The sequence below is a fragment of the Homalodisca vitripennis genome, unplaced genomic scaffold (assembly GCF_021130785.1).
Source record: "Homalodisca vitripennis isolate AUS2020 unplaced genomic scaffold, UT_GWSS_2.1 ScUCBcl_4150;HRSCAF=10156, whole genome shotgun sequence".
Lineage (NCBI taxonomy): Eukaryota > Metazoa > Arthropoda > Insecta > Hemiptera > Cicadellidae > Homalodisca > Homalodisca vitripennis.
In genome coordinates, this window is record NW_025780284.1 from 14,887 (window position 1) to 30,764 (window position 15,878).

Sequence of the window (15,878 nt, forward strand, 5' to 3'; positions counted from 1 at the left end):
TGAATAAAGGCATATTTCATTTCATTTTTCATTTCAAACATCCAAATATCCAAACATTCAAACTTTCGCATTTATAATATTAGTGGGATGGTCTTCGGTACACTCTATAATTAGAGTAAGCAATTATTCTGATTGCTTTTTTCTTCCAGAAAAAAAGCAAAACTATGCCATCCTCAAATACATTTTTGGGATACACCTTTTCAAATTGCGCAAAAGGTATATTATTCTAGAAAGCCTGCTACACATCCTGAATGTCAGGACACCATGAGAGTTTTGAATCAATGTTGATTCCTAACAGTTTAACATTATCGCCAAAGCCTAGATCTTATGAACTAAGTTCTAGAATTCTAAGAGTGAAAATAACAGATTGAGTTTTATTACTATATAACAAAAGACCATTGCTATCAAATCAGTTTTCGCTTTCCTTGAAGCTGTTGTCATTTTGGTTTAAAAGAGTACTTAAACTAGAGTTACTACAAAAGCAATGTTATGTGGTCAGCATAAATAATTGACTTACTAGGTATATAAATCTTTATTGGGAAGTCGTTTATCATGGCTAGAAAAAGAAAATGGCCAAGAATCGAAACCTGTAGTACTCCACTCTCTACCCCTCCCAACTCAGAAAGTTTGTTTCCAAAGCTAACCTGCTGAGTTTGATTTTTAAGGTAGCTGAAATAAATTAAGCTCGACACTATCAATGCCATAATGTTCTATCTTAATGAGTAGAATATCATGCGGAACACAATCGAAGGCCTTTGTTAGATCACACTTGGTAGTGACCGTACCAGCACGATTTTCAAATCCACCATGGACGGTTTCCGCCATGCCCATGACCGCATCCCCTGTTGACATGCCACTCCTGAAGCGAAACCTTAACCTGTTGTATCACCACTTTCTCAATCATTTTGGAGAAAACAGGCACCACAGAAATCGGTTAAGTGGAGAGACTAGACGGGTCACCCTTCTTAAAAATGAGAACAACTCTGGATAGCTTGAGCACACCCAGAGAATGAGCCCTTCCCAAGACACACTTTTTTCAGACTGTCAAAGGCTGTACTATTACTACCAGTACTTTTTTACAAGATCACTGCTGATCTCAAAGATATCTCTACACTTGTTGGGCTTCAGATCGTCACTACTTTTATCACAGCATCACAAAACACTTAGTTTAGCTCGAAATTAGCCGAAAAAAGTTTAGGCATATTCCGCAAGTAGAACATGGCACTTGCAACAGATGAATCAGTGGAGCTGCGTACCTCTTCCACCGAAGAAGTAAAGACACTGTTGAAGATCTCAGGAGTTAGATGGTTGACTTCAGGCGACATTGGCTTTTTTTACCCCCACCCTTTTTTACTCTGATTTTGAGCAGCAGCGATATAATCTGCGTTTGCCTTTAACTTTGCCTGAAGAACAAATTTTTTATTATTATTCTTCGCATTGAGATACAAACGTCTTGTAGCCCATAAGTAGATGTAATAGCACATTTCTTTAGGGCTTGTTCACATGAGCGCGACGTGTCGCGCGACACGCCGCGCGACAGAAAAAATGGCTCCGTACACATTCGGCGGCCGAATGAGCGGCAGAACGGGCGGCCGACAACTAGTACACTGCTGGTGTGGAAGTGGAAGAGGCAACATGTCTCTATATATTTTGTACTGCTGTATTGCTCTAAATATAAAACTAGCACTTACCCAACTGCTTTTTTCTCTTCAACTGTGCTTTCAGTTTTAGAAAATATATCTACAACTTCCTCCCACGCAGATCTCTTTAAAACCCTGTTCTTGTAATCTGGACTTTCAAGATCCCACAATGCTCTTTCTCTTTTCAATTTCATCAATAAAACGTTCGGTGTCAAATGGGTCTTGCTCCATCTCCATATTCACTCACCAATATCACTCACTGGCCTGGCCTCGGCGTGTGTACGCTCCAATACAAAACAAGCAAGCAACTGGAGCAGCGCTAAAGTCGCGCGGTTGACGCGTATACTGCGAGTCGCGCGACACAACTAGCGGCAGGTTCAGCGGCGCGGCGCCATGTGTATGCTGCCATAGTTATATGTTGTCTTTTAGTCGCGCGACGCGTCGCGCGGCACAAGTCGCGCGACACGTCGCGCTCATGTGAACAAGCCCTTATAAATAGGTCAACAGTATACCAATATTTAGGAACCGATTTCTTATGCGTGTGTCCACTGAATTTAAAAGCATTAAAAGTAAAAGTATTTCCAACTTACTGAAATTTTTTCTGAAATTCATCCTCCCATGACATTTAAACTATGTAAATGTTAACGTAAACAGTCGATAAAACTGTAAATTTAAAAAAAATGGAGTATTTTAAACTCAATAAAGTATTCTTATTAGTTTTAACAAATGGTTTTAGTCAATCAAAAACGAGGTACCATGACTAATGCTCCATTCTGTGTGGTACCTAAGTAAAGCTCACTACCAAAGAATAAGGAGAAGATATGAAGTATTGTCTCGGTTCCTTTGATGGCAAAGGTGACTTACACCAACACACCAGTCAAACAGTTAACCAACCGGACATGTTAACCAACTTGTCCTAAAGAGAGAGAGAAGTGCCAGAGACTGTTCAATCGCAAAGGTTTAGTCACCTGGAGATCCTAGAGTAGTTTTTGTATTGGAATTGTGTTTAATTCAAACAAGCCATATTGAAACAAAAAGTGTCGTCTGTTAAAAAAACATACAAAACACATTGTCATTTGTCAATACTACCAACGAACTATAGTACTAAGGACTGAGGGAAACGTTTTCTATTGGGTTTTGGAACTTCACCAATCACAGTACATAATTAATAACCAGTCGTTGATATAGTTTTTTGTACTTTCAACTTATGAGTCAGCTGTTGACATGAATAACAAAAGAAGATTAGAAGATAGGAAAATAGACTGAGTTTGAGTCTTTAAAACAGTTTTCCTGTGCCTGTCGTAAGTGAGGGAACAGAGCTAAAGGAAGATATTAGCTGAAAAAAAAGGTTTGGGATACAGTAGTGTTCGTTAGAAATAGGCTAGTACATACGTTACATTAAGATAATTATTTAGATAAAGGAAATTTTAAAATAAGATTTAGTACACTAATATTTTATCAAGCATACCATTGTCACATTTCTATTCAAAACTCCATAAACCTGCCAAAGCAAACAAATACTGGAATTAACCCTAGCAGTGACATTGCTAAACTTCCAACAGTAGTAGGCTGTGGTATAATTTTCAAAAATTCATATAACATTTTCGCGTTATTAACCTATTACAATACAATACAATAATTCTTTACAGTATCATCAAGATACTAATGGTGTCAATAACATTAATTTTGATAGTGAACACAGTTGTAATTATTTTAGTTCATGAATTTTGCATGTCGTCTCTTCATTGTTGTGCAGCCTCAAAAAATTCTTTCATAGAATATAGAGGTCTTGACTTGAGCCAGTTGACTCAAGTCAAGTATTGCTATCACCCTCCTGAAGAAATACATATAAGGTTGTGAAGGGTGACAATGACAAATAATGAAGTTGTAGAACATGACAACACCCTTTATGCTATCTTTGTATATGTAAAATAACAATAAAGGTGAAATTAGGGGAACCCACATAAAAGATGTTTTTGTTAATTTAGACCATCTGATAGTAAAAATCCATATTGGCCTCACACAAGTACCTCTAGTTAAAAGTGCAGCCTTAGCCTGCGCTGATGGCGCCATACAGAAAACATCCTTTGAGGAAGTACCTATTGCTAATAGATCAAATTCTAGATGGTCTGACTACGAATGACTCAACATTTAAGAAAATTATAAACAAAACTAATGTAATCATAACTTACCTAATTTCATATTTACATAACACCTACTTGAAAACTATCTGGTAACTTCCGATAACAAAAATATTCTTTCATGATTTAAAAATAACATACGATTCCATGATGAATACATACTCTCACTCTGCAAAACGCGAACCAATTAAAAATGTTTAAATTAGTTTCTTAATATTTAAAACTGCTCATGTAATCCACACTCAAATACATAAATAACTTGAAAAAAAATAATTGACAATATTAGAGTTAACATGCCACAGTATAATAATGGTCATCTTGGTTATCCATGAGGCAATGAAGGTCACTGCACGGTTGTTGGTTCTTCACTAGGCAGTTCTGGGCTGCAGTATAATAAGTGTCCAACACTCTTATAATATCGAATCACCAATAAGCAAAGAATACTCGCTACTACTACCTATACCAAATTAAATAATTTCTGAATTACTTTGTATTTCAAATTACAGTATAAAAAGTAATAATGTTATAATGAATAAAAACTAGGATATGTATTTATAAAATATAAAAAAACAAACAGGTATTGATGATTACATTCTTCGATATAAAAAAACTGGGTCCACTTATCGTACCCTACCCTTAATGCCTCCCACTGTCAGTCCAAGCTGCGGTAGCACACTTGGTGCTGTCCTGTACTGAAGGCACCATACGTAAAAATCCCTCGAGATAGTACCAATCAGTAAAATATGAAATTCCAAAAGGCTTTAGAACTAAAAATATTTCAAGCTCACTTAAACATACTATTCTACACAGTAGCGGTTATATAGCCGCTAACCGTTACCCGCAGAAGTACCCAAAGAATTAAAATTCATATTACGAAGTAAAAGAAAACAACACAATATATTTTCTGTCCATATGACACGTTAATAGCTAATATAATATAAAGTGCACTCACAATAATTTTTACATTGAAAATGCGGAAAAATATCACCCACTAGCATATAAAGGAGAATGGTAATGACGGTTCCTGTAAATGAGTATATAACCTAATCTAACCAATGAGGAAAAGCAATATATAGATGTCCAAAGAAGTTGCAGAATATCAAACAAACTGAAATAACAAAGGAAAAAGATGAATGATCTTTACCATGGAGGTAGAAATTATGACCAAAGAGACAAAAAACAGAAAGGAGTATGGAAAAACTCTGAAATTACCTTCATATGTAGTTGGTAGACTATTCTTCCAGTTCAAATTCTAACGTGAATGTCCTTTTATATCCACTCCTAATTAACCTACGCTCTACTCCCCCCTTAGTTTGTTATCCTCTCCTGATTCCGCCCGGTCCCGTAGATTTATGAACTAATAAAGATATAACCTAAAATTAAAACACTAATAATTTTTGTGAAGTAGTTGGTCTACAACCACGTACAAGTTCTTTCTGGAAATGAAAGTGTAATCTTTAAAGGAATTGCTAAATGTGGTTTTAGACCGTTTTAGGTAACACAGTTAAAATAAATGCTATCGAAAGTTTTATACTTTTCATGTAGTGTACATATTGATTTCTTCACATTGAGTTACAGTTTCATATTATAACAATCAATTATAGTTTTATTGGGGTTTTGTCGGACTTATTATGTATAAACAAAAAAATTACCCAAAACCACATCACAAACTTTAAAATCTGTGGGAAATAATAATAGTTTACCACAAATTCTATTGCATAATAAAAGTTGCCTAAAATAGATTAGTTTCCTGTTGAGAACATTTGAATACAATTGGAAAACTACATATTTATCTTAAAATGTAATTTTAAAATATGCAAAATTGCAAAATATAGGTTTTTTGAAAGATTATAAAAATCACTAAAAAGCTTTATAAATGTCCAATAATAATTATTCTATACATGACATAGCTATGGCGGGAAGCCGTTTTTTCAATGCAAATGTGGAGTTTACACACACACGCACGCGCACACACACACACATGTGTATAGTATAGTTAGTATAATGACTATAATTATATATCCATATAATTATAATTTAAAGAAAAATATAAAGAAAAATAAAGAAAAATTTAAATATTTTTGTTCCTGTATTGTTTCATATATTTTCGCAATCGTTAATGCAGGGTGTGTTCCCCGATGCTTTTAAGGTTGCAATCGTTGTATCTATTTTCAAGTCTAGAAGCCCACATGAGTTGGCATCGTATCGTCCCATATCTTTGATTAACACAATAGCTAAAATCTTTGAGTCCGTCATCAAGTGTCAGTTATTAGAATATTTTTTAAGGAATTCTATAATAGCTGATAATCAGTTTGGGTTTTTACCTAAAAAGGGTACTGATATCGCCTTAGAAAGTCATATTCAACATATTGCTGAGTCGTTGGATAAAAACAAGTTTACTGCTGCAATTAACCTTGATTTTCAGAGAGCGTTTAATTTGGTGGATGTTGACATTTTGCTGAAGCAGATGATGAGTTATGGAATTAGAAATAATGCATTATCTTGGATATGGTCATTTTGTAAACACCGAAAACAAGCAGTTAAAATTGAGGATCATATAAGCGGAACTTTACAGTTGCAATATGGAGTGGCACAGGGAGGTGTTCTTGGACCCCTCCTGTTTATTATATATATCAATGAATTATTGAAATTAAAACTAAATTCTCAGATATTTGCATATGCTGATGATACAGCTCTGGTGTATTCATCGTATAATAAAAATAGGTTAAGGATATCAATATCAGATGATTTGAGTGCAATATAAAAATGGCTTGTAGACCACAGGCTGTTAATTAATGTTAGTAAAACAGAATGCATATTTTACTCAGAAAGAGATAGGACATGCAAAGATTTGCAGGTAGATTTTAAATTCTATTGCCATAAGCATCTCTGTTTATATGAATGTGTGTGTGAACCTATTGAAATTGTGAGTGACATAAAGTATTTAGGATTGATCATAGATAGGATGTTAAAATGAGATGTTTACAGTAATCACTTAGTAAAAAAATTAAGAAAGATAAATTATGCACTATTCTACATGAGAGAATTCCTTGATATAAATTACCTTTTAAAGCTGTATTTTTCGTGGTTTGAGGGTGTCTTAAGATATGGCATAATTCATTATGAGGGCAGCAGTGCTACTGTTTTAAATCCGATTGTTATGGCCCAGCGATATGCTGTTAGGAATGTTTTTAGTTTGAAGAAATTTGAAAGAGTATCACACGTATTTAAAGATAACAATATATTAACTTTAAGTAAGCTCTATATAATGTGCTCTAAGATTTTGTATTAAATTTATCATTGAATTAGTTTTAGGTATGTTCAGTAGAAATTCAATTAATGGTTTTTTTTACTACCAGTGTTGTAAAAGCTAATATTTTCGATTCAGTAAAGAAGCATGACGAGCAATATTGCCGTGGTGAGAGCACGTACATCATAGAAGCAGAAGAAAATTATACTACTTAAAACTTACACTCTTCATTCTCATAAGTTTATATTTTCTGTATATAACTGTTTGGCATATAAAGTGAACACTTTAACACGTTGAGTGCTGCATGCCAAATCGTAAAACAGTGGTACGGGCCTAAAATTTTTTTTACATAAAATTCTTATATTAACATACATGGACCTCAGAAGTGTTGATAGAAGTCAGCTGAGAAGATTCTATTGTGCTGATAATGACGTCACATTCGGCGTTGGGTAAACCCGTCACCAGGCCCACAGATGAGACACACACATAATTTTAATAGTTCTAAGTTAAACAAAATGAAGTACTCAGATTTTCTTATTGAAGTTAATTTCTTTAACACTTTTAAAAGTTATTTTTCTGGTTCTGGGAACAAAATTAGTCAATTACAAAAACGTCGGGTATACCCGTCATCAAGCCAGTGAACTTAGTTTATAAGCCAAACACAAAAAATAAGACAAAGAACAAACATTTTTAAGTTAGCACTGTAGGATATTTATTGTTAATGTTTATTTACACCACACATGTGTTGTTTAGAGCTATTTACATCCCCACCTACCCCCATAAAAAGGTCCAAATTTTATTCTTTGTGGTACTTGTCAAAGCACCGCACTACACACAATGCTGGCTCTTCAGGACACTGCGAACAGAAATACATGCTTTCTTTTCTTTTCCCTTCTCTGCTGCACACTCTGCACCTTCTTCCTCTGGATTTTCCACCAGGAGTTTGAGAAATTTTCGAAATGACATGTTCAGTCAGTCGCTGTCTTTTTGCTGGGACATTAGGTATGTCGTCTGATGGAAGAAGTTCCTCAATGATACTCAACCTAAAGTCGTATAAGGGAATTTTCACTTCAGGATTTGCAAAGCAATAAAGGTGATAGGCATTGGTGACAAACATCTGCAATACGTGGACAAAAACCTTTTTTATACCAGCGCAGGGACTTGTGATCACACGGGTAGTAAGATAAAAGTTGGTCATTGCGATCAACACCCTTCATTTTGGCATTGTAGTGTATTATCGGAATGGGTTTTTGTTTCATTTGTCCACGCCTGTTACTTGCCTCACCCATGTAGTTTTCAAACTTTGTTGATATATAATTGACAACTCTTTTATCTTTCCACTTGCCTACCATAACCCCCTCCGCATAACGTTCTGCTTTTTCTCCCTTCTTGAGTGTAATAGCTTTCAAGTCTGGTGGTGCTTTTTTTCTGTCTTTTCTGAGAGTTCCAGTGCAATAAGTATCTTTTTGCAGAAGTTCCCAAGCAAGTGTAGGACTGTTATAATAATTATCCATATATAATGAATATTATTGAAATGCAAACACCTCAAAATCAAAAGAAATCTGTCTCGACTCATTGAGTTCCTGAAGACCTTGAAATCAAAAAGATAATAATTCTTCCAGTAATCTTTAATTCTGTTCAGTCTGACAGTACCCATGTGCAACAATATTCCAATAAAAGTTTTAAATTCATTTACTGTCAGGTCTTTCCAATCATTTATGCGTGACTGAGGTTCCAAGTTGGGGCCAAAAAATAGTTCCCTGGCATAGAAGTTGGTAAATTGTATTATATTTTCAATTAGTATAATGTCAGACAAAACCCAAAGCCAATCAACTGGCCTATTTTGTGTTGGTTTTGGCCAAAGAAGTTTGTTTTTCCCCTGTAAAAGGGATATTACGATGACCAGATGTAGTAGGACTCCATGTTGGATCAAACGTACCTTCTTCACCATGAGTCGGTGTCGTATTCTTCCGCGCTGTCTTCACTGCTTGAAAGTTCATTTTCACTGTCTTCTGAATTATTACCAGAAGTTTCCGCCATATTCATGAACAAAGTACTCAAAATAATAAACAAACTTATCACTAAACACAGCACAATACAATGTAAACAATAAAGTATAGGTAATACACTGATATCAGAATGGAAGCCTAGACTAGCGCGCACAAAGAACAAAGGAGTAATATCTGAGGGCCTGACAGTGAAAACAACCTCCTCATTCAAAAGCCGAGCTCAGACGGAGCCAGTAACTGTGGAGGGGACAAGCGTCGGGTAAACCCGCTGCCAGGCTGCGGCGGTAGACACGCGTGACGGGTATACCCGACGCGCCGCACCGAATGTGTTAAATTTGTTTTAGAATGAATGGTGAAGTCTGCTATTACAGTAACACTGTAATAATTTATAACTGTTATAAGCTATTTCTGTTATCTATATATTCCCTTAACTGATTATATTTTATATTTGAAATTATTACTCTTTTTATTGTAATTTTGAGTCGTCAATGAATAAGGACATTTCTGATTCTACTTATATATTTTTTACCTTTATACTTACCTACTGTAAATGATAATACACTAATTTCTAATGTTTTGTAACAAGTTTCATGAAGAACTATATTAATTGACTTGCAGTCACATGATCTTAAATGAATACTCTGTAGAAACAATAGCACATGAAGGTTTGGAATGATCTTATTACAAATAAGTGGGCAATATCATTTGGTAGACTAAAATATATTATGGTTAAAAATTTCTACATTATTTGTGTGCAGCAGAACATTTAGGGGCTTTATACTTTCCATTACCACTTGAGAATGTCTTTACTTGCATATATATATTTGTTAACTTATTTTAAAATTGAATGTAAAATGTGTTTGTCTGTTGCAGGAAATGGGGAGAGTAGAAATTTTACTCTTGTCTATAGTGGTTTCGGTAGCTGCAGGCGCATTAATAAATGCAGAGACTCCTCATTTAGATCCTCTCTCTGATGAATTTATTCACTTCATCAACTCTGTCCAGTCGTCATGGAAGGTACCATAAAATTTATATGTAGTTAGTTAAAATGAATTTATTTTGTAAAAGTGTACATTTCTTGTAATATGGAGAACATTGGCAACATACTTATTTTTTATACTCTTAATAAAATTCCTATTCACAAAATCAGAAATGAACACGCAACATTTATTGTCGTGAAGTGAGCTAAGTGAACTGGGTAGGGAAATACCTCGAATTAACAAGAAATTTGTCTTGCAGATTAGAGGCAGTGGGATGCAAAGCATATTTTTCACTTAACTGTGGTTTTATCAGGGCCGCCCATACCTTTGCTGCCCCCCACAATGTAAGAATCTGAGACTGTTCCCTAAAAGTTCTATTTCTAGTGTAATACCCTAAGTTTCCAGAATTAAATTATTCAAATTAATTTTATTTGCAGATTTACCTAAAGTTAATAAAAGCCAACATAATGGTATCAAATTTAGAAGAATGGTGTATAAGGCCTTCTGCATCAGCTTTTGCCTTCTTTGTCAAGCTACAGTTTCTCTTTTTAAGCTGAAATAATCTGGGCAAGTTTTGTTCAATATAATATACAGTGTGCTCGAAATTTGTCACAACGGTTTAATCATTTTGTAACCATTTCTTGTAAAGCAATGAGACTTCGTATATCAGTATTACCCTTAAAGATCTAAATGTTTGTCAGGTTTTTTATATCTCATAAGGGGGATGGCCTGCTAGGAGTCAGAATACAATCTTAAATTAGAGCATAGGTTAAGATGTACATTAAGTTAAAAGTATTTTTGTAGAATACAATGCTGCAGACCTGACCTCAAAAGGTTTAACCTATCCAAATTGGAGGTGTTTTTTACAGTTTCTTAACAAATCCATGAGGTATTTGCCGAGTGTCTTCATTGATGCCATGCCATGCATTAGTTCTTGTGTTTTGGCAACAATGATCACAATAATGTGATTATTAATCTTGAAAAATCATTAGCCTTTACATCCTTTTTAGTAAGTGAAAGTTGTTGATGGCATTCCTAATGTCACTTCAACATTAAAGTGATTCGTTGTTTATCTAATCTAATTTGATTGTAGAATACGTTCAGACAGGAAACTTAATTTTTCTTTAGATTTTATTTTTGTACAAGTGAAGATTTGTACTGTGTAAATTGATTTTTTAACATATGTTTTATCAACACTGACTTGTGTATTTTGTTGTTGTTGTGATGTCTCTGACTGAAACTGAAAGAATAACCCTTGCTTATGATGAGGGGCTATTGTGACCATAGAGCCACATACATCAACAAGAGCTGCAACTATTTTCACGGTATAAGTCAATTTTAAAACAAAACCACTATCGTCCTTATAAGGTGAAATTGCTTCAGGAGCTTTCGGGAGACCATTTTAAAAGAATAGAATTTTGTGAAACAATGATGGGTAGGTGTGTATAGGAACTATATTTTTATCTAAGATTGTATTTTTTAGACAAAACTATGTTTACACTTATTGGAGAAATAACAATCCTCACTGGATGAGAATTACCCATACACAGAAACCCAAAAAGTGAACATGTGGGCTGGAATAGTTGGAAAATCACATTGTAGAACCCTTTGTAATCAATTTAAATGGGTTTTCATATGAATTGATGTTGAGAGATACAATTAACACATTCACTGCGGCCGGCCCCATATGGGGACGGCGGACCTACGCTCGTAGTACGGGCGTCCCCAGATGGGGCCGCCTTGCTGCTCTACACACAAAGCCTCAGTGTAATTCAGCCTTTCGTAGTAGACTATTGAATCTTTGCCGCATTTTAGGTTATGTCCAACGCTTTATTGTGATCGGTTTCGTTCGCTTTTACCCGTCACGGTTCTTTTTCAGTAGGAGCCCGTTGTAATCTTTGAGTGTTCAGTGTGTTGTTTCTGTGTATATCAACTGTGTAATTCTTTCTCTACATTATTTGTGTGTGTGTTTTTTTTTTTAATAAAAATGGATCCTGCAGTGCCAGGTACCTCTGGTCAGACTAACTTTCACATCAGCAATGAACAAAACTACGACAGAGATGGTTCTGTGGATTTCATACCAAGAGTTGTTGATAACTTTTCATCAGACAATTCACCTACTTGTTCTGAAAATGACGACGAGGCTACTGTTATTGAGGTTCCTACTTGGAGTATTACAACAACAGGTATGAGGCCTATTGAATTCGTCAGAACCGAATCTTTGTTAGTATCAGTACTGGGGGTTGGTTCCCCAATAGATTTTTTCACATTTGTACTTGACGATGTTTTCCTAGAAAATATTTGCAAATTTACAAATGCTTATGCATTCAATTGTGTATACAGTAAACCAACCTTGATACCGAAATCAAGAATAAATGCGTGGAAAGACATCACTGTACCCGAGCTGAAGACATTTTTGGGCGTTTTATTGCACACAGGCAAAATACAAATGAATCGAATCCAAGACTATTGGAAAACAGATTATTTATTCAATTTCAAGTGTTTTAGTAATTTTATGTCGAGGAACAGGTTCTTGTCCATTATGCGTTGTTTGCATTTTTGCAAAACAAACGACAATGCTTTTGACCCCGGCACTGCAAACTCCATAGAAAAAATTCAGTTCGTTGTAGGTTACTTCAACGACAACATGAGAAATGTTTACTACCCTTAAAAAGAGTTATCTCTCGATGAAGCTATGGCACTGTGGAGAGGAAGATTACACTTACGTCAGTACATCAAGGGCAAAAGGCCCAAGTTTGGTGTCAAAATTGTACACTTTGACAGAGCATCAGGGATTTATTCTTAGATTCCTCATGTACATGGGCAAATCAGATACTACCGTAGGTGGTGTAGGGCATACGGTGAAGTTTGTCCTACACCTTTTGAAGGATTATTTGGGGCAAGGCCATTCAGTGTATATGGACTTTCAATGAAACAAGTAAGTGATATCAGCAGCAGAGCGCTCGTAACAATGTTTGACAGTACGGGACCAGCACAATATGCGGCCGGCCCAGTAGGGGCCGAAAATTGTGACATCACAGTTCCAGGAAACTCGGCCGTAAACATCATTTACACCTTCAATCCTGCCTTTTTCTACCGTACAAGGAAAGTTTTTTTCTACATAAAAATTGTTCAGCATCTGGTAACCCTAATATTGTGCTTTTTGCCGCAGTGAATGTGTTAAAACAATCTTGGATTGAGTAAACCTTTGAAGTCCGGTTTGTGGTATTGTGTTTTACAAAAAGAGACCTTTAATTTGATTTACATCTCGACCCATGCTCTAATTTAACAATTTCTTCTGACTCCCTGTGGGCCGTCCCCCTAGGGGAAAAACCTGAAATTCACATAAAAAATTAGATTTTTATGGATGATACTGATATACCAAGTCTTATTGCTTTACAAAAAATGGCTACAAAATTATTAAACCGTTTTAGGACTTTTGAAGCACACTGTATATTGCAAAATATAAGCTAAATTGATAACAACTTCATTGTGCCCTAACCTTTTTACGTTTCCTGAAATCTGAACATTGTGTTGTGAGACAAAGTTGCTCGACAGTGTAGGTCAATAGTTTGTTTTGATCTTCTTGGATATCTTCAAGTGAGTAAAGACTGCAGATTTCAGCAGTCAACTCATAACATAGTTTTTAGATTACAGAAAACTTACAGATTGGCGTGAAGACATAACAAAATCGTTATTTGATAACAGTCCACCACTTCATAAAACATATTTTACTCTCAAACTCCATCTGGTGTCAGAAGCTGTGTATTGACCCTTTTTAATTTAATTTAAAAGTATACTCCATTTTTTGGAGTGCTGGTAAAAAATTGTAAAGTTGGTTGATATAATAAAAAATCCATAACTTAAATGCAAAACAGCATGAACACATGATTAAGTAAGAACAGCACATATGAACATTCCAACACATGGTGAATATAATACCGCTAGATTTCTTTGATTCTTGCACACCTCTAAATTCACCAGACATATTTAAGCATTGATTAAATTCTTGACCACAACGGTCTCTTATGTCTATTTCAAATGTATTTAACTTTTTGGCTTGTTATCTCTTATGTTATTTTAACTGTTTTATATTTTAAAAAGGAAACCACTTTTCTCACATGCTTCATTGGTTTTTTTCTCAGAATAATACACATATTACACTATTTGGACTTCCTACTCCATTAACTGAAACATTTCTTTCATCCATAAAGTGTGCTGATAACAGAATACAAATAGTATATTAAGAAATTTGTCAATAATTGTATTAATTGATAAAGCTTCAATGGTTCCAGTAGATGCAGTTCATTGCATTGATTGTTTATTGTATGATAACTATTACTTGTGTGTAACTATAGTACAAAGACCAATAGATGGAAAAATCATAGTTTTTGTTAGAGACTGTAGACAATTATTGCCTGTAGTCCCAAATTAGGAAAGTTGAAGTAATTGAATTGTGTATTCAAAGGAATAACATTTGGCCTGCCAATCAGATGGTATACTTACAAAAAATTTGCAAGCAAGGGATGATGAAAAGGAATTTGCTACATAGTTAATACAATTAGGTAATAGACCAAAATACTGACTTAGGTAAAGATGTCATTAAGGTTCCAATAGAGTCTATGTGTGACAACTCTATAGACAATTGTGTTTATGGAAATGATTTTAACCTTTAAAGTGGCACCACTGGTTTGACAAAGATTTGGTGATTACAGTAATGTATTTTTTCCTACAGCCAATTGACATTATTGTGAGTGATAGAAAGTCACCTGCTATTGGAAGTGAATCGTAATACGTTCAGCCATCTTGGTGGTGTACTTTAGTGTTGTACCTATTCCGTTTCTGTTGTTGTTTTACTGTAAAGTCAGTTATTTTGTGTCTTCTGTATTTGTGAAATAAGTGCTATGTTATAAAAGTGTTACAGAAAAGTGAATTTATACAATATATACAGTATACTTGTAAAATATTGTAGCCAGTAAAATTCATTCTATATTATTTTACTCTATCAAAACTTTAGTCAAAATAGTGAATTAATGTTAGTGAAAATCATCTACTGTAATAAATGTGGATTTTGAAGGCCTCAAAGAAACTCAACTTTCCTGTGCAGTCCATAAGCCGATACCTAAAAGGGTACCAAGTAGGAATTACATAGGTACATATAATTTTCTTATAGTCTATTTTTACACTATTAAATTATACCTGTTTGTGTAAAAAATTATGTACAATACTTGTTTATTTATGATAAGATGTATTGTTAAAAATGTTTTATGAAAAGGTTGTAAATCCTAGCATCCTTGCAAGCCTCTACAGGACTTAAGTACTGCCAGTTCGAGTAGTAATAGCATCAATGTTGTTATTAATCAAAACTCATGTGAAAAACTCAAAGTATTAACACAATTCCTACAGTAGAGAATTGTCACTTTAGTATAGACTCCATAATATGTGATGATGAAACAGAAAAGTTAAATATACCAATGGAATATTTAAACTCAATAACACCAACTGGAAAGGCCACTACACATTTAAAAATAAAAATTGAAACTATAGTAAGGCCTAGGGTAATCAGAAATATGGATTTGTCTTCTGACTGGTAAATGGGAGTAAGACTAGTTGTGAAATTTGTATTTGAAAATCACTACACTTGGATACAATTACTGAAAAAGTTCAAGCAGTATTTCTTCCAAGAATAAAACTAATAACAGATAAAAACATGTGTTTTCTTTTGTTAGAACACAATTTCCATTATGTCTAACCTTTGACATGATGATAAATGCAACTCAAAGTCAAACCATTAAAAAAAAGGTTATTTGGGAAATCCAGTATTTAGTCATCTACAATTATACATAACTTTTAGTAGA

At 34.6% G+C, this 15,878-nt stretch overlaps 1 protein-coding gene across 2 annotated transcripts in view; it reads left to right on the forward strand.

Moving 5' to 3' along the window:
* The first annotated feature begins 2,767 nt into the window (after window positions 1-2,767).
* LOC124372836 (cathepsin B-like) overlaps window positions 2,768-15,878 on the forward strand; it is a 34,925-nt gene continuing 21,814 nt past the window's right edge. The window contains exons 1-2 of one of the 2 annotated variants that reach the window (XM_046831241.1): window positions 2,768-2,988; window positions 9,914-10,057. In XM_046831241.1, the coding sequence (XP_046687197.1) occupies window positions 9,917-10,057 (141 nt within the window). In that variant the 5' untranslated portion in view covers window positions 2,768-2,988; window positions 9,914-9,916. Of the gene's footprint in view, window positions 2,989-9,911; window positions 10,058-15,878 lie in introns of both variants that reach the window. The other variant, XM_046831240.1, reaches the window with a different exon arrangement.